At 43.4% G+C, this 27,528-nt stretch overlaps 2 protein-coding genes across 17 annotated transcripts in view; both read right to left on the reverse strand.

The window, feature by feature from the left end:
* snap91a (synaptosome associated protein 91a) overlaps positions 1-5,874 on the reverse strand; it is a 56,847-nt gene extending 50,973 nt beyond the window's left edge. For 12 of the 13 annotated variants that reach the window (XM_037784942.1, XM_037784951.1, XM_037784947.1 and 9 more), the window contains exon 1: positions 5,026-5,870. In XM_037784942.1, coding sequence (XP_037640870.1) covers positions 5,026-5,155 — 130 coding nt within the window. In that variant the 5' untranslated portion in view covers positions 5,156-5,870. Of the gene's footprint in view, positions 1-5,025 lie in introns of all 13 variants that reach the window. The other variant, XM_037784952.1, reaches the window with a different exon arrangement.
* Positions 5,875-8,046: 2,172 nt separating this feature from the next.
* Positions 8,047-27,528, reverse strand: part of dop1a (DOP1 leucine zipper like protein A) — a 33,847-nt gene continuing 14,365 nt past the window's right edge. For 2 of the 4 annotated variants that reach the window (XM_037784780.1, XM_037784781.1), the window contains 25 exons: positions 27,010-27,276; positions 23,927-24,434; positions 23,423-23,706; positions 22,499-22,651; positions 22,285-22,385; positions 21,929-22,194; positions 19,674-21,789; positions 19,300-19,411; positions 18,899-19,081; positions 17,122-17,247; positions 16,684-16,818; positions 16,242-16,297; positions 15,990-16,094; positions 15,707-15,773; positions 15,405-15,549; positions 14,566-14,645; positions 13,315-13,424; positions 12,973-13,122; positions 12,079-12,140; positions 11,550-11,702; positions 10,404-10,540; positions 10,204-10,259; positions 9,949-10,113; positions 9,527-9,656; positions 8,354-8,662 (listed from right to left, as the gene is read on the reverse strand). In XM_037784780.1, the coding sequence (XP_037640708.1) occupies positions 8,354-8,662; positions 9,527-9,656; positions 9,949-10,113; positions 10,204-10,259; positions 10,404-10,540; positions 11,550-11,702; positions 12,079-12,140; positions 12,973-13,122; positions 13,315-13,424; positions 14,566-14,645; positions 15,405-15,549; positions 15,707-15,773; positions 15,990-16,094; positions 16,242-16,297; positions 16,684-16,818; positions 17,122-17,247; positions 18,899-19,081; positions 19,300-19,411; positions 19,674-21,789; positions 21,929-22,194; positions 22,285-22,385; positions 22,499-22,651; positions 23,423-23,706; positions 23,927-24,434; positions 27,010-27,276 (5,976 nt within the window). Of the gene's footprint in view, positions 8,663-9,526; positions 9,657-9,948; positions 10,114-10,203; positions 10,260-10,403; positions 10,541-11,549; positions 11,703-12,078; positions 12,141-12,972; positions 13,123-13,314; positions 13,425-14,565; positions 14,646-15,404; positions 15,550-15,706; positions 15,774-15,989; positions 16,095-16,241; positions 16,298-16,683; positions 16,819-17,121; positions 17,248-18,898; positions 19,082-19,299; positions 19,412-19,673; positions 21,790-21,928; positions 22,195-22,284; positions 22,386-22,498; positions 22,652-23,422; positions 23,707-23,926; positions 24,435-27,009; positions 27,277-27,528 lie in introns of those variants that run through there. The other 2 variants (XM_037784778.1, XR_005208855.1) reach the window with 2 other exon arrangements.

Consider the following 27,528-nt stretch of genomic DNA (forward strand, 5'->3'; position numbering starts at 1 on the left):
CAAAAAAATTCTACTCTACTTAAACTGAAGGACTTTCCATTTAAATGAATCCAACATGTCCATGTATTTTTGGCTTAACTACACTGAGCTCTAACATCTCGCATCTAACTATAAGGCAAGGGATCTCTGCATGTGTGTGATTTGATTAGATTAGATTAGATGAATTAAAAATACAGTAAAAATTCGTCAGGTTATCACGATAAAGTCACATGACTTATTTCAACTGCAGCCTTGTGCGGTGTGTGAATGTGTGTGTGTATGTCCTCTGCGTATCTTGAGAACCGTTCATCCAGTCTACTTCACACTTGACGGGTGTATTGCTGGGGACCCACGGACGCGCAGTATTGAAATAGGGGCAATTTGGACACATTCAGTATTTATAAACTTTTAATAACTTTGATAGCGTCTGTGCAGCAGCGGGGGCGGAGCTTCAGGTCTCTGTGGCATGTCGTCAGCAGCAAGCCTTTACAGGCCGCCACTCATTCACTGTTCAGTTCCAATTTGCTGCTGGATAAACTTACGTTACAACTGAACTCAACACTCTCAACGAGTCATGAGCGGTTCTTGAGAACGCTGCAAATGGCACTTCCGGTGGCCAAGCAATCGGCACACTCCAAACGGGCACTGCACTAGTAAAAACTAAAACGTGACCAAAAAATACTGAAGTCTTACAATTTACTACATACATGGTACAGTAATTTGGATCAAAAGATGGTAAACAGGCAATAATAGTTTTACTTTGGAGTTTTCATCTCCGCATTTAGCTTTATAACAAGATTGTAAAGACACAATTTGCCTTCATTAGATTATCTTAAGGCAGTTGCTTTAAAGACATATTCATGTATATTTGTGACATGTTTAAAAGTCAACAAACTGACTTGTTAATGTCAATTACACAGCCGTCGATTTTAAAGTTAGATAACTTTAGCCAACATTAGCCACCATAAGCTATTGGTCATACCAGATCAAATAACGTTTTAGAAGCAAAACCTCTGAAAGGAAGTAAATGAGCCAGTTTGTGTCTTTTTGCTCATAGATTCAACATTTCATCAGTAAGAGGAAGTTGGTGATATTTCTCCATTTTAAAGTTACATATTCTCACTTTACGTATACTACACAAAGTGCAACACAATGCGTGAAAGAATCCTTTTTTGTAGGTGACTGAGGGAGCGATCTCTGGAGGGCGGTGCTTCCTCTGCACTCACCGCAACAAAGTGCTGACACAAACTTTGGCAGGTGGGCGAGCTCTCCACTCTGTTGCACTACGATTTAACGCAGTTCATCATTCCCTTTTATTTTTTTTAGTCTGAACACGTACAGACAGGCGGATTGATTTCTCCCGCTGGGTTTGAATTTGCCAGCTTGAACTCGCTGCCCTTTCTTCAGATTTTCTGCTGAAGTAATGACGAAGGTATGCATGACACCAGGAAGGCTCTCATCATGTGGTGCAACAGTACATGTCTGGTGTAACCGAGTCATCTGTAACCTGTTGTTAATATAATTACACTAAATCTGTCAAATATAGTTACCCGACTGTGTAGGCTATGTGTGCACTGTGTATCTGTAAGGATCAAGTTCAAAGTTCCTCCGTCTTCATTTCTTTTTCTCTGGTCTCCACTAGAGCTCTTAGTCGATAAGTCGATTAGTCGACTAAGATTTCTTTACTCGATTCGTCATTTTTTTAAAGCTTTTTTTTCACATTGAATGACTTATTTCCAAAAAACTTCTGAGCACATCTCTGGTAAAAACAAGATTTAAAGTGGTGCTTCTGTGTGATTCTTTGTGGAGGAACTCAGTTTTACAGATCTGACGATTAAATCAACTAATCGATTAGTCGACGAAATCGTATGAGTGTTAGTCGGCTAGAGAACAGCCTTAGTCTCCACCATAAATTCCTTTCGCCCACTTCACCACTACCCTTTTGTTCTACTCTCCTGAGTGTTATCATCCAAACCAATCCTATTGTTTCTCATTCTTTATTATGTTTTCCACAATATCATGTTTGTTTTCACTTGTGTCGATATAACGTTGTCAGAAGCGCTAGAATCTAAACGCTGCTAACTTAAAAATTACCATAAACACTTCCATTTTTTAAGGTTGAGGGCTACTCATTAGCTTCCTTTAGCCTGATTTTCACATATTGACTTCCAAAGGTCCTTGAACGAACGTAAAGTATATTCTGCAAAAATACAAATCAACATCAGAGTGATAAGGTGGTCACTGAGTGTATGGGGCCGATGAAAAGCCTGGAACATAATTAAAATATTCACGGACAGGTAGCCTACGCAAACACAAAAGAGCTAATATAAAATCTAAACCCCAGATACAGAACCATTTGGTGAAATGCTGCCTTCATGAGCATCTAGAGCAAAACCTTCTAGTACCCAGACACTGTGTTCACCTTCCTAAACATCACTTCCCTTATGTTCACTGCCATATTATTTGTGGGTTTGTGAATCATTCCTTTCCCATTTGAATCAACTCTATGTATGGATGTCACGGGGGATAATGAAATATGAAATTGCATCTATCAGTAGCTAGACAAATGCTCAGGCTCATGTCTGCATTAGGCCCTTTTCCAAAAGCTTTATAGGCCGTCTCCACATTTCTTTTCAGCGTTTGAAATTGAATTGGCACCCTACCTCCATCCTTTCCCTCCCTTGTTTGTACAAATGCCAACAAATCAACAAATCGCACCGAGAAAAAAGTCAGTGATATATGCTGCAGTGCCACACACCTTTTTGTGCTATCACAAGGGGACAGAGCCCAGGCAAAGGTCTGTGTGCTTAGTGAGTAATAACACCACTTTTCATTGATGCATTTATCAGCGCTGGAGCACCATGGGGGTAGGGGGAGGGGGGTCTCCAGTCAGAGGGGCTTAAGGCTTTGTGGCTTCCTTCTGGTTCGACACTGGAGCTCATCTGCCGGCACAATGAGAGAAGAAGCCCTGCTGTAATCAGGTAATAGGTTTGTTGTTCAATTAAAGTCTAAATTAAAGTAGTGGATGCCTCAAGCATAATGTGTGTGTATGGGTATAAATGTGAGCACATACTGTGGCTGATGACCCCCCCAAGCACATTAAGTTTTTTCTCAATCGCTTTGGTTAATTTTTTTGAAACAGTCTTAACTTTCTCTAAGCTGTACAGTAAGTGCAACTTTTTGATGGGACATCACGACTCTATTTCATGTCTGCAAAAGGTAGTAACTCACCCAAAACACTTCATTCATGCTTCAAAAGCTAGTTATTGTGTCAGTAAATTGGCCAATGGCACCAAAATGAAAAGTTGTTTTGTCATCCAGGCAGTCAACCCTGGAAATGTTTCTTATATAAATCTCTGTTTTGTTCTACTTGTGGTTGACACTGACTGCTTACAGGCTGAATGCTGTTGTGTATCACACTGAGCTTTTTAGATTCCGACTTCAACAGTAGGTCAAAGTTTACTGGGAAATGTCAATACTGTACAATAGTGTAGTACACAGAAACAGGATATGTACATGTGTGTTTATATAGTAAATGTATATGTGTAGCAATGTCTTACATGTATTATAAATAGAAAATTCACCTTTAATCTTTCATATAAAGTCATGTACAGTGAAAAGAAAATTTGAAAAAAAACATTTCAAAACCTTGATCAGCAAGACATGTACAAGTGGTTATTGTACTGACTCTTTTGCACATGTGCCAAAACACGTGCGAACAACAAACTAATTTTTTAGAGACTCAAGCTTATTGTTTTGAAAAAAATAATTCTCATTCAAGAATTGTGCCAAAGCGAATGAGAAAAACTGTGACTCATCCAAAACATTTCATTCAAGCTTCAAAACCCAGTTATTGTGTCAATAAATTGGCCAATGGTACCAAAATGAAAAGTTGTTTTGTCATCATGTGAGCCGTACTGGTCAAAATGTTTAGATCACCTTTGAGCTTTCACGTAAAGTCATGTACAGTGAACAGAAAATTGCCACGAAATAACATCATGCCAAAAAACAAACCCTGCAACAATGAAAGAAATCTGCTGTAGGTCAGTGGAAAAAAAACAAATAATTGTACCTCCCACAGTACATAACACCATAGTCATAGATATTTATGGAATATACATGTATGACTGATAGACTTTGATAATTGAATGGATCATTTTGCAGGTGATGGCTCATCAGTTTTGATCAGTAAGACATGTGCATTGGTCATTGTGCAAATTGTAGACAATAGTTCTGGCTCTTTTGCACATGTGCCAAAACATGTGCAATTTGCTTCATGAATGAGAAAATCCTAATCTGTTGTGAGCAACTAACTACTTGTTTTGAGATTTGATCTTATTTTTTGGAAAAAAAAAATCAATTGTGCCAAAACCAATGAGAAAAACTGTAACACACACACTGGAGGAAGGGATGGGGGGGAGGCAACCATCATGGGTTTGGTGTGTGGCCTAGTTGTACACGAGGAGGATGGATGGAGGGTCGAAAGGACACATGTAGAGATGTAGAGATGTATAGATAGATAGATAGATAGATAGATAGATAGATAGATGTATAGATGTATATATGTATAAATAGATAGATAGATACATAGATAGATAGATAGATAGATAAATAGATAGATACATAGATAGATAGATAGATAGATAGATAGATGTATAGAAAGACAGATAGATGTATAGATAGATAGAAAGATAGATATAGATGTATAGATGTATAGATAGCTAGATGTATAGATGTATAGATAGATAGATAGATGTATAGATGTATAGATAGCTAGATGTATAGATGTATAGATGTATAGATGTATAGATAGCTAGATGTATAGATGTATAGATGTATAGATGTATAAATAGATAGATAGATGTATAGATAGATAGAAAGATAGATATAGATATAGATGTATAGATGTATAGATAGCTAGATGTATAGATGTATAGATAGCTAGATGTATAGATGTATAGATGTATAAATAGATAGATAGATGTATAGATAGATAGAAAGATAGATATAGATATAGATGTATAGATGTATAGATAGATGACTCACATTCCAGGTGTTTCTTCTTCGGAGCCGTCTGTTCATGTGTGGTGGCTTTACAGACTACCCGGGCCACCTCCGATCCCGTCAGGCTGTACTGCGCCGCGGCGATGCGGTCCGTCAGCGTCTGACCCGACATCTTCTCTCCAAGGAGTCAGACCAAGACTAGCAGGCGTCCACTATGGTCCTACCCCCCCACCCCACACACACACCGGAACCAACGAGCGGGCCTCAGTAATCCCAGCTGCCCTCGAAAGCAGCACAGAAACACAGCACAGAACGGAGATGGTGGGACACTTCCTACAGACAAATGATTGGGAATCAGCCAGTCTTGTTATGCAACTCCAGTCACTGATGGATCTGCAGGCGTTTCTGGAACTGACTTCCTTCCCTGTAGACCAGCATCCTTTAAAAATAGAGCTGAATAAACAAAAAATATCCAACTGCAAACTCCCACTCCAGGTTTTAATTTGGCTCTTTTCTTCTCTGTTCTTACTGTTCCTCGTTGTGAGTCGGTCCTCTCTGTGTCCGGATGAAGCTTGTCTCTGCCTCCCCCTCCCTGTCTCCCAGCCTCCCGGATAATCCTCACCACCACCAGTCCGACAGTCCCTGTGTATCAGCGGGGCGTGCAGGGGAACATCAGGTCCTGGATAGCATCATCATCCTCATCATCCTCCAGCATCCAGTGCTCCAGCAGTTCCCCCTCTTCCTCTCCTCCTCCAGAGCTGATCCTCTGTGCTGCGGCCCACCGTCAGCCTGCGAGCCCCGGCGATGCAAGCTTCAGCCCGGCTCGTTGGATGCTGATGGTGTCGGTGATGGTGGTGCTCCTAGTGGATGTACATCCTCTTGCTTATTTCATTATTAATTTATTTAAATGTCTCACCCCCCCTTCTCTGGGTCAGGTGACGCAGTATTACCCAACCCTGCTGCCGCCTCTGTCATCGCGAGAGTTGGGAGGAGACGAGAGCTAGATGGAGGTTGTGGATGGGGAGAGGACCAATGAAGGGGTTAATAAAGCTACTCTACAGCCGAGCTTGATTCATGGCATGCTGCTGCTACCACACTATGAAGGTCATACTGTATGAAGCGTGCTGCCTCAGTTCACACGGTTTGCTTTCATCATGTATGCACAAAACAATCATGTACAGTAAAGCTGCAGCCAGTCAGCATGGAGCTGCCTCTGTCGCTGTCCATGGTGCTGAAGATATGTACAGTATATATGCTGGAGTAGTCTTAATGGTTAGACACAAGCCTGTCACTCACTGGTTTGCTAGTAGTGGATGTTCTCAGATCATTGTAAAAAATAAATTGAAAGAATTATCAGCAAAATGTACCTCAGTGTCAAACATACAATTATGCAGAAAAATTGCCCCTGTGAGTGATACTATATATTATTTATATACACTCCAAAAAAATGATCTTGAAGTTGAATCAACACCTCTCAGAAAGTTTCAACAAAAACTGAACATTCTAACCTTCATTAACCCTCTGAGATCCACAATATAGCCAGTTTAGTCTTTTTTAGGGGGGTCCAGTACAGAGGGTCTTTAGGGGGAGACAGCAGGTCAACAGTAGATGTCACATAGAAGTGGTGGACATCATCTGAAAGCTGAAGATTAATTTGAGATGCAGCTCAGCACTGGGTGTCAAGTTCTATTCATAAATCAGAAAAAAACATGAATTAATTAATTATTCATTCAACTCATAAGTTGTTGCAGCAATTTTTGGTTTGATACTATTTGTTACACAGATTTGGTGCTAAATTTAACAATTTTTTTTAACACTTGAGAATTGATTAAAAATGATCAAAAATCTTTCCCAAATACCACATTAAGACACCGAGACCTTGAGGAACACCATAGAAAAGCAAAGTGAGCACTTCTGTTATGTAAACTAAAGGGGAGACTCGTGGGTACCCAGAGAACCCATTTTCATCCACATATCTTGAGGTCAGAGGTCAAGGGACTCGACAACATTTAGCCTAATTTTGGAGTGTTATTTTAACCTCCTTACCGACATGCTAGAATGACATGGTCTACTTTATATAGTTTTCTAACATAGTCCAGTGATTCCTCCAAACTGTCAAGAAATAAATCTGAGGGGTTGTGAGATCATTAATCGGGTTGGAAAGAAGAAAAAAACAAAAACAAAGTTCTGCTCCACAAATTTGTATTCATTTTTAACTTTTCTTTAATCTTTGCCTTTTTGTGAAACACTGGATACTTGACACCATCTGCTTACAACTTCTACTACTACTCTTTTTGAAAGGGGTAACAAACAAAAAAGGCTGGGAACCACTGGTTTAATCTTTAACTATGTATTGTATTTTGTAAGCTCATCAGATGTTCTTTTTATGTAAAATAGTGATCTGAAAAATATAACTGTAACACTAGAAGATTACCCTCCCTCTTGTGTGAAATAGATATACTCAAGTAAACAAACAAAACTGTACTTACAGTAAGAACAATGTACTTACCACCACTGCCACTGAGAGATTCCTCCATACCACCTTGTGCAAAATAAATCTGATGCAAAGCAGATCAGTACCATGGATAGCACCAACACCTGAGACTCAATAGGTCTTTATCACAGAGGACACAACATGTCACCGTAGGAAGAACAATGATGGATGAATTCTATTTAGCTGCTCCAGTTTCAGGCTCCTGGTATTGTGCATGCAGGCTCACTGTCATGACTTGCTGGGACACCTGAATAGAACAGAGCCATAGTAACATTTGAGCTTTTCCTACTATGACAAGTCAAAATGTCCGCTGTGAAAAAGGCCTATTGAACGTGTTACTTACCAGTTATATATTTATTTATGTGCACACACACACAATACCTGTAAACCCCAACACAAGAAGAAGTTCCATCAATATGAACCAATGAGATCCCGGTCTGATAATCGGACTGAATCGCATTTTTTGCTTCATTTCATTGCGCAAAGCATAGAAGTGGAAGAAAAAATTAGCTCAGGGACATAGTGTAGATGCATTTTTAAACGTCATGATGACAGTGACAGAGCGCGTGTAATCCTCCCATTAGAAATCTTTATTAAGTCACATCGATATGGAATGGCACAGCATCTTCACTTTGTCCAAAAGGACTCGCATGAAATGTTAAAAGTCAGTCATCAAAGCTGCTCCATATATACAAATAATTAAAATGAAATACAATAGCTTTTGAAAAGTAAAATAATCATTATAAATACAAAAAAATGTACAAACTATTTGTCCCCCACTTGTATTCCCCTTTGTTCTTTAATGTACAAGTTGAGGTTTTTCACTAGTGTTGATCAGTTGTGTGTTAGTCCTCCTCCCTCCCCCTCGCTGTGCTCTCACGTCTTGATGAGGCCCTCTAGAAAGTCCTTTTCCACCATCTCCTCGATGTTCTGTCGAGCTCGACTCCAGAACACTTTCTGGCTCTCCAGTTTGTGGCCCTCCTTGTGGCCGGGGAAGGAGGCGTCTGCGGGGTTGTGGGAGAAGGCGGGACCCGTTCGGCTGCTGGCCTTGCTGTTGAACACCTGGCTGAGCAGGTTGAAGAAGGGCAGCAGCTGCTCCATGCTGCGGATCACGTAGAGGGTCAGCATCAGGTGACCGGGCTCCCAGGACAGGGTTCTTGTGGAGCAGTCCTCCTCTGGGTTTTTCTATGGGAGGGGGAAATAGATAAGAAAAATATCTCAAGTATTTTATATCTGTTCAAAATGTACCTTAAAAGGAGATTTGTCAAATATGAAATACTCTTATCAACATGGGAGTGGGCAAATATGCTGCTTTATGCAAATGTATGTATATATTTATTATTGGAAACCAATTAACAACAGAAAACAATGACAAATGAAACCCTCACAGGTACTGCATTTAGCATAAAAAAATATGCTCAAATCATAACATGGCAAACTGCAGCCCAACAGCCAACAACAGCTGTCAGTGTGTCAGTGTGCTGACTTGACTATGACTTGCCCCAAACTGCATGTGATTATCATAAAGTGGTATGTATGTAAAGGGGAGACTCGTGGGTACCCAGAGAACCCATTTTCATTCACATATCTTGAGGTCAGAGGTCGAGGGATTCCTTTGAAAATGACAAATTGTCAAAATTTAGCGCAAATTTGGAGCGTTATTTAACCTCCTTCATGACAAGCTAGTATGACACGATCGGTACCAATGGATTCATTAGGTTTTTCTAGTTTCCTATGATGTCAGTATCTTCACTCTAGCCTTAAAACTGAGCCCGCTACAACCTCCGAAAGATTGATTACGCTAATGCATTAAAGAAATTAGTGGCGTTAAAATGCTTTTGCGTTAACACGTTATTGTCGCGTTAACTTTGACAGCCCCAGGAAAAATCCATGTGCCGCATCCTGCAGGCGCAGGGACAACGCAGCCTGAATGAAATGAGTTACAACTTGCAAAAAAAGGGGCCTTTAATGAGCGTCTCCCTGCACATACTCTCAAAGTAATTTGTCTCCATTTGTCTACCGTGTGTAGACAGAGGGAGCGTGACATACCTTGGCTCGTTTCCTCAGCAGCTTGGCCAGTCGGACCACGTACGGTTTAAACTCTCTCTGGTGAGTCCCCTGGCGTCTCACTTCCAATCCTGAATCGTCTGAAGCCTCTGGGATGAATGCCCAGCGGTACCTGTAATGAGGCAGGACTCGCTCAGAAATAACACAATTTTCATCTATTTAACAAGTCACCAGAGCTTTAAAAAGGAGCGATATCAGAATATCTTATTCACAAGTCCATTCATATTCTATCCACATACTAAGACTGGGCAATTCCTCCATTTAAAATAGTCCTTGCAAAGGATCCCTGCTGTATTCATCCATTCCAAACAGTGAGAGACGTGCACTTTTAACTGATTATCTCTGCAACTGATTCCCTAACCCAATCACAGAGCATATTATGACCCAGGCTTGTCTGTACTGACATCTGGAACTGAGGCAGGCTCTCAGGAGGCAGGGCCAAAGCCAGGTCCAGGAGCTTGCAGGCAGACAGGTAGAGGTTGAGCCAGCGCTGGCTGTTGTAGGAGGTGGAGAAGCCGTTCCCGCCAGAATAGGTGGTCTCCAGCCCGGCCACGGACGGCCCCGACGTCCTGGAGATGGACAGTAGAGGATAAATCATCGAGGGAACACAGGGAGAAGCCATTCATGATGTTTAATATCATTATCAACAGTTAATGTACCTTGATATGTCTTCATCTGCTGTTAGCTCCTGTTCCATCAGCAGGAACACCTGAACCTGCAGGGAAACACATGTACAACGTGTGAATGAGTGTGTGTGAGTAGCAAGCAAAAACACATAAAGACAGATAGACAGTAAGTGAGCGAAAGAGAGAAAGAAAGAGAGGGAAACAGTCTGCAGTCAGAGAGGTCTAGTTCTCACCAGTTCAGTGATCATGGTGGGCCACAGTGAGGTGAGGTGTTGAGGTGACATGCGCAGCAGCAGCACTCTGAAGAACAGGAACACCTGAGCATGAAGGATGGGCACCTGAGGCAGACGCAGGCTCTCCACCAGACGCTCTGAACAAACACACACACACAAACTTTAAAGTATCTGCTCAGTGGTAAAACATGTTGGTTAATAAAACCAGATGTAGACCCCTCTGCAGTTGATGGCCATTTCAGAGGGCTACTATCTGTTTACTTTGCAGAAACAAGAGTTCATGTAAAAATCAAGTTTATTTGGAAGGCTGTAGGAGGCCTGCGTAGTTTTACACATTGTTTTCCACAAGTCCTTGTTTCCCTGAAATTCTACAATGGTAGTGGCGAGTGCATAGACTCACAATGGACACATTTATGGGAAACACGCCAGGTTGAAATATACCGTAATTTTCCTGTAACACAGCTTTAAGCTTCAGGTGTAAGCCTGAGGGAAGATCATGCATCTGGTCATGTGTGTGCATGTGTGTATCTGTCTCTCCACGGCTAATCTAGCATACTATTGGACCCCTTATCCTAATGTGTTCATTTAAGACTGAATGTGGTGACTCACAATTTTTGAAAAAACTATTTATTGACTGTTTTATATCTTCTTTGACAGCTGACTTATCACTCTTAACCGGCCGATAGAGGTCGCAAGTGATCAACAACTGCTTCAGTAACAAAAGGCATTCAGCGAGGCCAAAAACAAGCTATACCTAGTCTGTTGCAGGCCACATTCTGGACTTTGTTGTGGCTCAAAAACTGACATCCATCAAAAAGTTTAGTCTCATTTTAAATCGGAGCTTGCGGATTAATTCCATACTTGATATGTTATGTTAGGCAAGATACGAGATGAATAAATCCCCGTTTTTGTTATCTTCACCGCCATCTTGACTGTAAGGGAGCTGGGAGGGACAATTTAGTGAGATTTAACTCTTCTTTGTTTGGAAGGGGAGAAGGAGACTCTACAGAGTGCACTTTTCTAGTTTTCATGCTGTTTGTTGAAGGCAAATGGTCTTTAAAAGTGAGAGCGTTACCCGCTGCTGCATACAGCGTCTGTATACAACATTAATACATGTACAGTATTCTGTGTGTGTGTATTGTTTACCTTGTATGTCTGGCAGGTATTTCTGGTACTGGTCCACTTCACTGCTGTAGATGGTGAAGGCCAGGCGTTTGAGCAGCATGGCTCTTTGCTCCAGCTCAGCGTCTCTATTGGTGAACAGACTCAGAGAGCTGCTCTGGGCTACGGCCACCCGGGCTGAAGGGAAACACACACACAGTCATCATCAGTCTCTCTGCCAGTCTTTAACCTGTTAACAGGCTTTAACTAAACAGGAGTTTACAGCCCAAATTTGTGATTTTGGGCTGTAAAAATATAAATAAAACACGTCAGCATCATTTCTGCAGCTGAGTGGGACTACAGACTTTCATAGGGGTGGAAATGTAAGTGCGTGTTTTGATCAAGACACTTAATTAATTCTGCCTGAGATGAGTCATGAAAAGGGCAAAACACTCAGTGCCCTGCAAATGTCAGACAGAAAAAGATGATCTGCTAAATGGTCTGTAGTCACACCCAGCGGTAACATCTACACTTATTTATAAATTAAAGTCGACTAAAGAATCGTAAAGCTTACTCATGAGGTCTCTGAATGTGGTCTTGTCATGCGTCATCAGGTGGTCAATGATGGCTCTCCAGCTGAAAAATGAAGGAAATGATGTTGATGTTATTTATATTCCAGAAACATTCAGACCAAATTAACAAACACAACCCCCCCCCTTACATCCGGTAATAACGTATACCATTCCAAAGTTATGTTGATAGAATATATTAGGGGAAACACATTTTTTATTTTGTATTTTCAACAAAGGGCAGACGGCTAAGACAGTCCTCTATTAACATACAGTACTGTATGTCCCTAACAAACTGACAGGAAACACACGGTCATGCTCCCTCCCCTGTGCACATATGCAATTATACATTTTGAACAAATTGGTCAATATCCAAGCTTTTCTTTTGATAGCACTTTGTGGTTGGGTTTTGTAGGTGAAAATGTATTTCTATGTACATAATCTATGTGGTGATATATGACATTAAACCATTATTCACCTAAGAAAAATATAGTTGATAAATGAAGATAAATACCTGACTTTTTACTTTACTAAACACTCTGATACTCAAGCTGTTGGAAGAAATCTAATGGACATAATATTTTGTATATATATGATATTATAAGTTCCACAAATATGGCCCAAAAAAAAGCCACGGGAACTATATCTCTGTGTGTTTCCCAGCAACATACCTGGAGTTTCAACCAAATTATATCACATTTCATTTTGGGGTATACGACTCCTTTAAGATGATATTTCTACTTCCATTTCAGGTGTTAGGATCTTAAGAGCATCTTGTACATCTTGAGTTAATGTTTTTTTTCTCTCTCTCGCTCTCATTGCAATGATTTAAGCTACATGTTTAACAGCAGCTGTAACAGTGGTCACCCACACACTGTCAGATTTCCTCTCCTACTCACTGGGTGACGCAGGAAGAGTCCATCTGGAAGAAGGTGTGGTCCATGAAGAGGTCAAAGGCCTCCTTCTTCCAGGCACGGCGGGTGTACTGGTACCCACTTAGGCTGCTCAACAGTTGGATGCAGGCCCGGTAGCTGGGGGCGTTGTGAGCACTGCCAGGAGGATAACATTGATATGTCATGTGTTGCACCGTCATACCTCATTATTTTATAATGTAGAAAAGTGAATAGCCCTTCCACATTTAAGATGTGAATTTAAGATGTTAACTTCTACATTTTTTGCCTGAAATTTAGAGGGAATCTTGTTGACATCAAAATACAAAGAGGTAAGAAGCTCATCCCCACCTGTGGTTGCGGAGGTAAGGCACTACGTAGTGCATGATATTAACCAGCAGTGGGATCACCCTCTCCTTCTCGTCACTGTAGAACACCATGTCCAACAGATGAGCCAGCACCTGGCAAATAAATTCAGCATTCAGTCATGTCAGTCTTACATACAGTACAGCATGCTTTCAGAGTGACGTTCTTCCAAAATACTGGTGCCTTCAAATGGGGTCGTATTTACCGTGTTCACGAGAACAGTTCATATGAACGCCCACGTCTTGTCGTATTCACGACCTCGTAAGTGGAAAGTTTCTGAAAACTCCGAGTTCACTAGTTGTGACGTGTTTGTTGACGTTGTCAGAAATGGTGGAGGCCATGGAAGTTCATGTTGCACTACATATTAAGTTAATATATTGTAATTTTAGTCGTATATTGTTATTCTTCGTAATTGTATAATATTATGTCTGAGGAAAATGTTGATATTCCCAACCACCTCATCTTTCTCCTCTGTCATTATGCCTTTGCATTTCCTGCATTACGTTACCCGCTTGCTAGTTTGCTAAATTGTTAGCCTCTGTGGCTTCTAGACGTCCGTCAGTAACGTTAATATCGCCAAGCATATCGCGTACACGACTTCCCATGTTGTAAACAACACAAGCTCACGAGTTTCATTTGAAGGCACCATAACAGTAGGAAGTAGGCATTCATCTCAAAATATTGAGCTTTGATTCCTTGGCTGGAAAAGTATACACAGTAGATGTAGTATATTACTGCACCAACCAACAGTATGACAAACTGCACTGCAGCATTTTAGTTGATATATTGCTTTGAATAAAGTCATTAATCTATAAGCTGCGAACAGCAGTGAAGCACAGGCAGAATCTGCATAATTAGTTCCACATTGAGCTAAAACAGCCAATACGGAGGAAGTTGGCCAGTGATTTCAATTGTCCAGCTCAGCTCATTCACAGCCCCACTATAAGTCCAGCAGATTGATTCACTGGTCCACTAATAATAATTGAAGTAAAGGTGGGAAGGTGGTCGTAAATCAGCTCTAAGGAGCTCAGGTGGAGTGTTAGTGGAGTTAGTGGACTGTAGGGCCGCGCCTGAGAGCAACAGGCTTAAACATTGCTGGTAAATGGGAGCGAGAGCAGTTTTAGACATCATCAAGATGAACAATGGAAATAACTGGCAGGGCCACTGACTGATGGCCTGAGAGAACAGTTGTGCAGGAGGGGTTTTGCTGAATCACAGAGACGTTGAGTGTTTTACCTCGGCCAACAGCGTGAGGGCGTGAACGCTGTACACTGATGGAGTGAAGCTGGAGGCCTCCATCACTGTGAGCATTAAATCTATAAAACACACAGACCAAACATTAGCAGCAGCTACGTAGCGGAAAAAAATATGTTAATACTGCCGTGCTGAAGCATGCAGACTATCCGTAATGACACGTGCTTTTTGTAGTGAACAGAAGCATCCAAGTGCTCCGTTTTGACCCATCTCACATTCAGATTATGTTTTACACTTGATTTAGCTGGATTACATTAATCCCTGACATTAAAATACATCTCTGGTATAAACACAGAAATGATCTTTCCCTTGCCAAAATACAGATTGCCCTGAACACAAAAAGAACAGTATAGAAGCTGCCTGCCTAACCAACTACTACTTCATAATCAACTGATATGGAGCAAGTCTTGAATTAACTAATCGTACGTCAGGAGAGAGACTCGCTGGCAACTCAACAACAGTGAAACTATCTCAACCTATTGATTGGAGCTGGATGTAAAATGCATTTGAGCTATACTTTTGAAGGGCTCACATCCACAGCTGACCAAGGTGATATGAGGTATATTTCAACTTGAATTTCATGGTTGTGCTTTATCTGATTACACCCAGAAAACTGTTAATGTGACACGTTGATACAATGTGAAAATGGTTGAAGAACAAGACATAAATTCAACTTATTTTATCACATTCACATTAGACGTAGTGCCTAAAACATTAGTTTAGTTTAGTGTGAAACTAGCTGTTATATACTGTAGCAATATCCAATGATAAAGATATGGTCATTGTGGTTATAAGCAGCAGCAGCAGCAGCAGCAGCACACCTTCTACATCAGCTTCCAGGTTGGCTCCATCCACCACTATCTGAGGAGAGGCCTTCACCTCCAGGTTTCTCCTCAGCCACGTGGTTTGCTCCAGAGAGGAGCCGGCAATCGTCCCGATGGCCTCCACCACCTTATGGGTCACATCCTTTACAGATGATGTAAAAAAAAAAATTATAAAAAATACAGTGATGCTGTTATACTGTGATGTTATTGAAGTAAAAGGGAAGAAATATGATGTAATTACAAAGCATGATGGGAACAATTGAGAGTTGAATAGTAGGCAAGGTGGCTCCAGTAATTACCTGCAGCTCCCGTTGGTCCTTCTTGCTCTCCAGATTGGGATTCTTCAGAATGAACTCATTCAGAACTCTAGAGAAAACAAAGAGAAAGAGAAAGCAATGTTGAATGACTTAAGATTATAATGTGGAAGTGGAGAAGGTGTAGTCTCTACAGACTGATTCATTCAGATGTGAGCAGCCCATTAACATCAACAAAACTGGTAATTGTATGAGTAATTCCCAGATGTTGTGAGTAAATAGGGACACCTGTACCACAATTAAAAGAAGAGAAGGAAGAGAAACCAACCCCAGTATAAGAAACTGTCCAGGAGCAGGAAGGCCCAACGGTACAGAGTCCTTCAGCAGTGCCAGCAGAGACGGCCAGCTGTCAACTAAACTGGACACAGGGATCCTGGGACACAAACATGAATACAAAGTAAAAAGGTTTTAGAGGTTAGAAGGCTATGCACAAATGGGGCCTTTATAAAAAAGCAATAAAGGCATCCTTTACATTAAATAGAAATAGATATATACTTATGTTGGGAAGCAATGGACTCACCTCTGGACATAGGCGTAGAAGAACTGCAGCATGCAGACCTCCAAAGAGAGATGCTTCTGTGGGGGACAGTGAAGAAATAATATTAATTAAAAGACAAGAGTCAAAATCCTTGTGAAAACCCAACCGCCCCCCCCAAAAAATGAGGATGCCTTTATTGCATAAAAGCATGACAAAAATGCATAACATATATTTCAGGTAATAAGCCTCATTGTCACCTTTCCCCTGTTTTTTTTAATAAATACAAATATTTTTAATACATTTTCTCATTTCAATTAAAAATCAAAAACTCAATTAAATTAAACTACTTAAATTTGTGATGGTATTGTTCTCAGAAACTCTTACAGCCCTGCACTGTCTAATAGCTTTATACTGAGGGATAAGAAAATGGGTTTGAAACCATTTAAGTTGATGGAGTTCAGCAACAAAATCCTAAAACACCAACCTTGTCCTTTGCAATGGCAGGCGGCTGCTTCAGGACCTCTTTGACCGTCTGCATGACCGTCTCAGTGCGCATGGCGCTCACTGAACGAACCAGCTCAACCAGCAGCAGCTGTTCCTCGCTGGCTAAAGGAATCACCTGAAAGACATGATGTAAATATGATGATTTAAAAGACTGACTCAAACAGAGACATGCTGGAGTCTGGGCATCTCTATTGAGAACAATGCTAGTGAAAGCAAATAATAGCTTGGTGTTAAATTCACTCTTCAAAAACATTTTACTTTAAGGAGTAAACAGAAATAAATACACTCTGCTGCTTACTACAGTGACCAGAAAGTAAATTAAGACTGATGTAAATGGTTTTCAAAGCAGGTCTGGAGGCAATGCAACCTAAAGGATGGGCGTACTTTTTTTTAACCCACTGTTTTTCAGACCACCCACCTTATTTCTGACTGGAGTCTTCACCTGTTTCCTCTCATTCCAAACGTAGGCAATGGCCGCCATGAAGTGAGCACCGTGGTTCATGGAGATTGGACCTAGCAGCTCCAGGATTTGCTGCCGGAGGTTCTGTAGAACAAATGTAAGCGAGGATATTAAGGTTAGTCCTAAACAACCGATAACTTACTCTGCTAACAATTTCAGTTACAATCTCACTAGTAACATCCTGTGAATATCTTTCAGTGTATCTTGCAGTATATTGTGTACTGAACTGAACACAAGAAAGAAATCAAACACAGTATTTCCTCAAATTACCGTTTTAAGATATGTGTCGTGCTACATTCCAAATTTATCCTGTTTACTGACACAACATACTGTATATTTCCAAACAACATTATCTGCATTGAAGTTGAGCTGCTGTTGAGTTTGTGCAGTCCAACCAATGTGAAATGCCTAAACTGGAAATAGAGTTAGTTGCAGAAGTAAGCAGGTTTTTAAGCCATTAATTATTCCTCCTGCAGGGACACAGGCCATGTAATGATTCCACATTATGTTCTGTACAGGATAAAAATCACCATATTATCTCAGTGAAAATTACATTAACAACCCACCTCCGGAGAAAAATAATATCATCTGGACAAGGCTAATAACTACTTACAGTAAAATAGAGAGTTGTAATTACTGGGAAAAAACGTCCTTTGGTGCCAGTAATGAGATTCAGTTCTTACCGTTGAGACCAGTAATCCAAGTACAGTACTATGTACGGAGTTATAATACTTTCTCTGTAGAACATTTTAGGCCAGGCCGCCCACATCGCACCTCTGGGACTGACTTTCACTTTGCTGCACGCAGTTTCCTGTTTTATACCTGACCTCCGTTAAGTGCTGCGGGAGACATTTCAGGTTATCTGAAATATATGTGAGCTATCTGCATTTATTCTACTCAGGCAAGGCTTAAAGGTATATTATGTAACTTTTCTGCATTAAAGTGTCTAAAAACGACTAAATCTATGTTATATATTTTATTGAGTTGTGTACTTTCATTTGGTCGCCTGTCAAAGGTGTCATGTCCCCTTTGTGCATGTGTCAGCATTGGTTGTCTGCCAGAAGCTGCATAAATTGACTTTTTATCCAGTTTTATGCCATGTTTTTAAGATACACTTTTTAGATCTTGGTCTTTTAACTATGTATTTTAACCGGATAAAGGATTTTAGTCATCGGACGTCTGGATCTTAAGTTATCAGAGAAACAAGCTGAGTTAGCGGCAGCTTGGCACGCAGCCCCTCCAGGACGTCCTGTGTTTGACAAACAGCGACGGGAGAAACACTGTTTTTTAACGTGAAACTGCTTTAATGTTTCAATCACCAGGTTCATTTGTTTTGGAGAGGAGGAGACCTCTACGGATAATTCGGCTCCCGGTAAAAAAAAAAACGAACATTGAACACTGAAGGAATCCTGACCGGGAGAAGCTTTTTTGTTATTGTTTTGATTAAGAGACCACCAAATGGCAGACAAGTACTTATTGTGTGTTTAAGACAACACAAGTGAAATAGTGAAATATATTAGTGTGATACTACATTCATCATTTTTGCCATTTCATCGCTTTGAGGTGGATCATTTTAGACAAATTATCTCAGATTATCCTCAAATGTTGCCCTTTTTTCTACACTCAAGACCTGTGTTCGTTTATGACAAGGCAAAGACTAGGTATCACCTTGCTAAACTGGCCAAGAAGCTGCATTAAAATGTTTTATTGTTATTATAGATGTTGTCTGTTGTACCTTAGTGGAGCCCAGGTTGATGTTGGACGTGGAGGCAGCGGAGGCAGCAGCTGGCTTGTCGGAGTTGTCGGCCTGGTGGAGGACGCTCCACAGCAGGGTGACTGAAGACATGATGGTGTGGAGTATGGATAGGATGCCTGAACGAGCCTCAGCCAGGTGCTTCTGGTCAACGCTCACTTGTAACTGAGAGGCAGAATAATGCGACAAGACAGTCAGCGCTGATGGTACCATACCATTATGCAAAGAAATAAGAAAATGTCAAGAATATCTTAATATAAATCATACTCATGATGAATGGAACTGCATTCAGACTTGCTTTATATTCACAAGTGTGTGCAGAGATTGTAAACATTCACTGACAAATGAAAAAGCTATTTGTAATGACATGTTGGCGCCCTCACCTGGTGGTACTGGGAAGTGGGATCCAGCAGGCAGTAATGGATGATGGCTGTCACCCCCTCCAGCACCGTCAGAATCAGGTCAGGAGGGATGCAGAGAGCCATCCACTGGGGTCTAAAGGGAGAATATGTACTTTAATCAACACATGTTTTTGAATTAATATATTTCTAAGCAAAACTGTCAAGCATTTTCATCACAACTGGTACATCAGAAAGATGGATGATGGATTATGGATGATGATATAAGAGAGCTATTGCATCTTGTGGTTAAGAGTGCCATCTGGTGACATTTTATTGCATTGTATGATATACCTAGATGTAGAATGGCTTATCATAATAGCATAGCTCATCAGTACGATCCATGGAGATGTTAATACCTGGTGTCAGTTATTCCAGTCTCATAGCGGTACTGCTGAAGAAGATTGTCCAGGTTCCTGCACAGCTGCAGAGTGACCGAAGCCACCACCCTCCTCAGCACCCTCCCCATGTACGGCAGGGTGGCTGTGATGAGTCCTATCCACTGGGGATGCATCTTACACGCATGGTGCTGATGCAGCGCCCTGATCACGGCGCACAGGAACATACCCTGCGCCGTGATAGGCTGCCCGTGGAGGTACTGCAGCGATGTCATTGGCTGCTGAGGGTTGACGTGTTCCACTTCCCCGCCCAGGATCTCGAACCCGGCCCCGGCACCGCCTCCCGTTCCTCCGCCTCCTGCGCCTCCTCCCACAGGTCCTCCTTCTCCTCCCTCGTCGGCCGGCACCAGGACTCTGTGCTCCAGTACGACGAGGCTCTGCAGCAGCCTGAGTAGCTGAGACTGGACGGCGCTGCAGCTGTCTATCTGGTCCTCTGACAGGTTGATGACGCTGTCCTCTGACAGACCTTCCTCCACCGTGGCCACGTTCACCCCCGCCACCCGCTGCTCGTGCCACTTCTGGGCGCTGAATATGGAGGAGAGCAGGCAATGGAGAACCACTTTCTGAACTTTGCACTTGGAGAGGACGTCGCTGATGAAACTAGCGAAGCCCTTAGCCGAGCCACCTGTGACTTTGACTAGCTCGCTGAAAAGGAGGGTTAAGACCTCCACACTGGTCAGCTGCATGGCCCGGTTCCCTGCCAAGTCCTGAGGGCCTGATGCCAGGTGGGCAGAGTAATAGCTTCTCAGGAAGTAGAGGCAGAGTGAGATGATGATCTCCAGGTACATGGCGCTGCGGAATGAGTGGGAGTGTGAGTCCTGGGGGATGGGGCAGTAGAAGTCTTTGCCCATGACGGAGACCCTGTGACGGGCTAGGAGGTTTTGGAGCAAAGACAGCTGTGGAGTGTAGGTGTTGTTGATGCTGGTCGTGGAGATGGCACTTACAAACCCTGAGGGAGCGGATCTCAGCATGGCTGCGATGGCTGACAGGGCGTGGAGGGCCCGGGAGGAGTCGTACAGCTGGAGGTAGAGCAGAACATGCTGGTAGAGAGGATGGATGTTAAAACGAGGCGGGGCAGAGGAGGACCTGCGTCCCGTGACGCTGACCCCACCGACAGTCCCACCGGAGCCGCCGCTGGGTGAGCCGGTGTCACTTTCGATCTCTGACACCTCACCTTCCCCACAGCTGTACCAATTCTCTAGATCCAGGCTGTCCCCGAAGAAAATGCTGGGTGGCAGCAGTTTTTCAGATTGACTCGCCAATTTTCTCAGCCTCTCCTCCTCTTTCCTCTTGGCCTTCTTGATCTTGGGCTTGGCCCCCGGGGATTTGTCCGACAGCCTCTCCATGATCTTCCCTTTAAGGCTGAGCTGGGTGCTGCTATGGCTGCGTTTACGGGCCTGAGAGTCGTCCACCTGCAGGTGGTGGTCCGGGGTGACGGGGTCGGAGCTATCTGGCAACGTGACGATGGAGGGCGATGAACTGTGACGGGTGATGCCCTCTCTTTGCTCCTCCTCTGCAGATATATCAGCCCGTGTCACAGAGAGGAACTCCAGCGTGCCTCCAGCCAGCATCTCGGGCAGAGTCTGGTGGTTGGAGCCTGGAGGAAGGCCAGAGTCAAGACGGTGACCGGTGGAGGTATCTGAGGAAGTGCTGTCTGTGTCTGTCTGGGGCCAGTTTTCAGGCTGAGATGAGACTTCAAAAGATCCCTCATCTACTAAACTCAAAACCCTGTCTATCAGCTCTTTTACAACAGAGGACACAGCCTCCTCTATAGAGTCCTCGGTGTCATATGAGGAACCAGGCTGTTGGTCTGAACCATTGACAGCCTCTGGTTCCTCAAAGCTGCCATTTTCCACCGTGGATGAATGCGACCCACTGGACTCAGAGCTCTGGAGCTCCCCCTGTTGGTCAGCGGGCTGATATTCACCAGCTAGATGCAAGTTCTCACTGCTCAGGCTCAGTAAGGACAGGCTGTCACTCAAGGGGTTGACCGTCAGACAGAAAGGCTCCATGTCACCCATCAACAGGCCTCGGAGCTCCTCTTGTGCCAGCCTGTCCCCTTGGATCTGACCGAAGTCTAATGAAAGATAGAGGAGAAAAGAAATGCTTCAAGACGTGTTTATCACAAACAGTTAATGTGGAAACAAATTGGATATAAAATGACGCAGTAACTGCCAGTAAAACTAAAAAAAGCTGTTTTACTGGCCATTGCTTACTGTCTGAGAAGCCAGAGTCTCTGGCGTAAAGGGGTTCTGATGGGTCCTGCTCAGGCGGTTCAGGGAAGACTCTGGCCCAGTGGCGCTGGGCCTGTACCCTCTGAATGGATACTCGGTGGGTCTTTGGGTGGAGCAGAACGAGTAGGAGAGGCTCTAAAACCCGAGCAATGTCATGTCTCTGAAGGACCTGATTCAGCCAAGCCCGACCAACGGCGCTAGTACACGGGTCCCAATAACTCAGACTGTCGAGCATGATGAAAAGAGATCTGAAAAGGAAAAGGAAATCACAGGTGAAACAAAATACAACTGTATTAATGGAAAACCCCTTCAAATAAATGTCTATGTGGCCAACATACCTGTCAAATGTGCGATTAAAAGGAGAGGATTTGGTGATGTTCAAATCTCGCGTCAGATGCCACAGTACAGAGAACTTCACGTGGGCCTCCAGCCGGATTCTCTGAAAGCAAAAGGTGCTTCAGCATGGACTTCATGGACAGATTGTGTGTGTGTCTGTGCGTGAAGTTATTCTTATGTGTCTTTCCTGGGAAGCAAAGTGCCTGCTGTACTAACCTTATCTCTGTGCATGAGCTGCTGGCTGATGACGTCCTCACAGATGCTGGAGGAAGGCACCAGGTTGTGGAGCTGGTAGAAGAGCTCTACGCTGCGTTGATGGTGCTGAGGTGTTCCTTCACTCAACTGGTCCCACAGGATCAGAGCCACACTCTGGGAACAAAGATTAGAGATTAAACAGGGTCAAGACTAGGGATGTACCCAATGTCATTTTTTTTACATTTGAGGTTTTCGAATGAAGCTTTGAATGTCTGTCGTCATATTTTAGGACGTCATCATCCAAAAAAAAAGTCTTCCATTTGAATAAAGTGATTAATCAGATTAAGCAAGTCTTTTTTTATTAAATCAACTTTCTTTAATGAATATAACTCGCCGGTGCATGCCTGCCGTTGTGTGCAGCAAGCGGTAGAGCAAACAGTTTTTTGACCACAGTGAAAATGTTGTTTTTGAAAGGCTAAACTGCAACAAATATGGATTGAAGCAGAAGATTTCATTTAATAAAAACATGTTGTGAATTTTGGAAATCATTACATTTATCTTTTTTCAATAAATTTTGACTTTGTGACTTTACAACACACTGTAGTTATTGGAAATGTTGGATCACACAAGTCAGAAACAATCCTACGCAGCCACCACTGGAATCTATTCTACAAATAGTATAATAGTATTCACTACCGAGTCTGTTTGTAACCGGTACCGACAACGTTATCTTCGCTTCGCCTGTCTCTCCTCTGCTGCGCTCTGTGTGGAGAGGCTAAGCCCCGTGCTCTGATACACGAGAGCAGAGGATATTAATGAGCGCTGCTGCAGAATGAATGTAGGGGAAACACTGATTAGTGTAGCCTACAGTAATCTTTATCTGCAACTGTGCAGAAATACCAGGTTTAAATGAAAAAAAAAAAAAAACTCAAACCAGAACTCTACCTTGAAGAAGTTTGTCTTGTCAGCGATGTACTTTAGGATTCCCTGAGTGAGTGGTGGCCTGATGACGACAGCTACTCGACCCTGGCTGGGGCTCATGGGCTGGGCGGACTCGGAGCTGCCGCCGGATGCTGCGCTCTCGGCGGTCACCATAGCAACCGACTGGGTAAGTCCCACGAGGTCCATGAGCAGGGAGATGGCCACGCCCTGCAGGCTGAAGTCACTGGCCAGGCAGCAGGCGTCCATCAGGGTCTGCAGCCACACTGGCAGACGGACCTGCTCGCTGTCTGCATTGAAGCAGGGAGGATAGAAAGTATTCAAATGTAGTAAATCAAACAGCTCTAGATCTTAGCACTCTGTTACTCTCCGTAACACTGGAATTTGTGAATCGAGGCAGAATCTTAGAAGATAAGAATCTCGATTCTTATATGAATCGATTCCCCCCTCCACCCCCATTTGCATACCTTAAGTACTGACTAAAAAGAATAGGGGCTTCCTGTCACTTACCAAACTGCTCTTCCTGTGTGGGCGAGGGCTTGAGGTTGCCCTCTGCGATGTAGACGGGGAAACTGGAGCATTCCAGGAAGAGCTGGCAGGCAGCAGTGAAGGCAGCAACACGCTCCCTCTGGACCAACCCGGATTCTGAGCATGACTCCATATGATCGCTGTGCTGGGAGCACTCTGAAACCAGGGGCCCCGACTGCATGGCCTCGCCTCGGTCCCCCTCAGCTCTGTCCCCCTGCCCAGGGGTGATATACAAGGTGATGAGTCTGGAGAGAAACTGCTGGAAGTGTTCCAGGCAGCACTGCATGACCGGTTTGTCCAGAGGCTTGGTCTGAGATGGGCCTGAGGAACGACGGCCTGTTTTGACCGCTGGGTAGGGGTGAGAGGTTCGGTCTGTCTCCTCCGGGCCATCTCCCTGGTACTGGACGAAGTCTGTGAAGCCACTTTCTGAGGAGCGACTGCCGGGAGGGTTTTCCCCGTCGTCAAAGACCTCCCCACTGCCAGGTAAAGCCTGCAGGAGGACAGAGAAGGATACGTGATGAAGAGTGATGGAAACAAAGAAAGAGAAAAGGTGTGTGTTGATCAGTACACTGAAAACACAGCAAGCTAGGACAAGTTGCAGTGCAGATTCTGTTTATTCCCACAGAGCATTTGTGACCATGACACTCTCTTTATTTTGTAAATAATTTTATGGTTGTGATCTTTTTTCTAGCTGTCTGGAGATAAGTGTTCACTCACTCATCATCTCACTCATCTTCAACCGCTTATCCGCGGTCGGGTCGCGGGGACAACAGCTCCAGCAGGGGACCCCAAACTTCCCTTTCACACATTAACATTAACCAGCTCTGACTGGGGGATCCCGAGGCGTTCCCAGGCCAGTGTGGAGATATGATCTCTCCACCTAGTCCTGGGTCTTCCCCGTGGTCTCCTCCCAGCTGGTCGTGCCTGGAACACCTCCCAAGGGAGGCGCCCAGGGGGCATCCTCACTAGATGCCCGAACCACCTCAACTGGCTCCTTTTGATGCAAAGGAGTAGCGGCTCTACTCCGAGTCCCTCACGGATGACTGAGCTTCTCACCCTATCTCTAAGGGAGACGCCAGCCAACCTCCTGAGGAAACCCATTTCGGCCGCTTGTACCCGCGATCTTGTTCTTTTGGTCATGACCCAGCCATCATGACCAGAGGTGAGAGTAGGAACGAAGATCGACCGGTAGATCGAGAGCTTTCCCTTCCGGCTCAGATAAGTGTTATGTTAGATAAATCTTTCCCTGTTCTGCATGATTTAATGTTTGGTTTCCTTAACCCTCATCCAACCGACCGGGGTCCCAACAGACCCCAGAGGTCTACTTTTTGTCACATCGCACAGGTACTTTATTCTATCATTCCATTTTTTCTTGACTTTGTCACCCAATTTGTTCCTAATGACTTCATAACCTTTTTTGTTTCTGTTTTAATTTGTTTTTTTTAACAAGAACAATGTATTAGGGGACCCCAGTTAAAAACACCCAATTGCAGCCTATGCAGATGAAATATATAAAATAGAATAGATGGATAAAATGTTTGCCATGGGTTATAATTTAAAATATCACACACTATCAGGGGGATAGGGGCACTTTGTCAGTCATTATGAAGGAGACAGACACAGATTTCCTCATGTGCTCTGTCTATTTTCATATTGTACAATATGCAAATTAACTGAACCTTTTCAAAAATAATAAGTTCCCTTTTTTTTCAAATGACAATAATAACATAACTAATAATGTTTTGAGAAGAAATAACTTAACATTTTGCTAGGATGATGGTTGTTTCTTACAGTAGTTTATTCTTGGGGATACCGTGATACCGTGATAGAAGACTTAATCCATATCTCATATCGGTAATTTATTTAGTCAAAATGTGTAATATATTCAGTAAATGCATGTCTAACTATTAGTTTTAAAAGTGGAGGTCTCTGTTGTATGTTCTGTACACTGGTCATTACATAGTGAGGCTGTATACACAGCTGTTGGGTTGGACCTGAGGGACTTGTGTAGACTGAGCTGTACACCAGGCTGGCATCCTGCTGCAGACAGACTGAGAGACGCACGTTCTTACAATTGTCTGTAACAGTCAGCCTTTGGGAGCCGGGGGGCATGCTGGGATGCATTTTGATTGAGGCAGCGTGCACATTCTGGAGCCTGGACTCAGATGGCACGTTAGATAGCACGTTCTCTATACGTCCCTCAGGGTGGTGTTGGGGGGGGCTGTTAAAGGATTCAGTGGATGTATGTGGAATGCTTTCCACTCTGATGGATATGGCTCCCCCAGGAGGCATCGTAAGCTCGTCTACGCCTCTTCTTCCTCAGAGAGAAAAGGCAAGCTGGGCTCAGCTGTCGGTTAACCATCTTCTGTCTTTCTACTTCTGCCCCTCATGGGCCTTACCTCAATCTATCTCACCTCAATCTATCTCGCCGCTATCCATCTCCAGGCATGGGACTGATTGAACTTTGAATCACGCCTCACTGAGCTCTCAAACACTTAAACAACCAGGTTTCTGGACAGGGACCGGGAGCAACAGGATAGCCAAACGAAGCCTTTGCTGTGAACAAGTCTTCAAATGCGTTAGTGTCGAGGGAGAGTGGGACGGCAGGGCCGGTCGTGGGACCACCCAGCCAACTGCAGCACAGGGCAGGAGAATGGCAGGAGCCAACTAGAGCCGGAAGGGGGCCCCTGTTCAGGGACCAGGGCACACCATCAGAGCCTGAACGGAGGGATTTTTGGGCAGTAACTTGAAGGGGATGTGGGTCAAGTGGGTCAAATTGGGATTTGCTCTGACTGGGGCAGCAACAGGGTCTATGCTTTTATCAAAAGATTTGAAAGGATCAGAGAGCTGGCAGGGTTTTTCAAAGTCAGAGATTGGAATAGCAGCGGCATCACTTTTGTTTTGGTGCTTGTGAACAATTTTAATTGGTAACTGACCACTCAAGCGAACAGATACTCTGATCTTTTCATGATTAAAGTGGCTGGGAAAATGTGAAATTTGCTTCTGACAGAGAAGAGCATTTTTCTTTCAATTTCATAGAACTTTTAAAAAAAACTTTTCCTCACCCGTTTGTCCTCTCTGTCTCTGCTCTTATCCCCCGCTGCGTTTGAGCGATTGCCGGTGGAGTTGGAGCGGCCCTGAGCCTGGGGGCCCGACGGCAGGGCCAGAGGGGACACCAGAGGCGGCTGCACTTTGCTGAGGATCTTGGAGCAGAGACGAAGGCAGTGGGTGAGCTCCCCGAGGCCAAGGGCCTGCAGGTGGCAGGTCAGAGCCGCCACCATGCGCAGAAGCAGCTGAGGAAGATGCTCCGTCTGGATCTCTATGTAGGTCTCCTGGAAGTGTCGGAGACAAACAGAAGTGGAGTGAGGTCTTGATACTGGTACTGATACTGGGTATCTGGAAGGAATTGAGCCTGATATAATGTCATTAAGGCTGACGCTGGACTTTCATTGAAGTCTTCAAAATGATTGAAGTAATAAAGCCTGCTTGGTTAAACGTTATTAAATACACATTAATATCTTGAATGATCTTCTTATCTCTTTTCCTTCTTAAAGTCTTAACCCTCTAATTTAGAGACACTGAAT

This window comes from Sebastes umbrosus, chromosome 11, assembly GCF_015220745.1.
Source record: "Sebastes umbrosus isolate fSebUmb1 chromosome 11, fSebUmb1.pri, whole genome shotgun sequence".
In the NCBI taxonomy this organism is placed as follows: Eukaryota; Metazoa; Chordata; class Actinopteri; order Perciformes; family Sebastidae; genus Sebastes; species Sebastes umbrosus.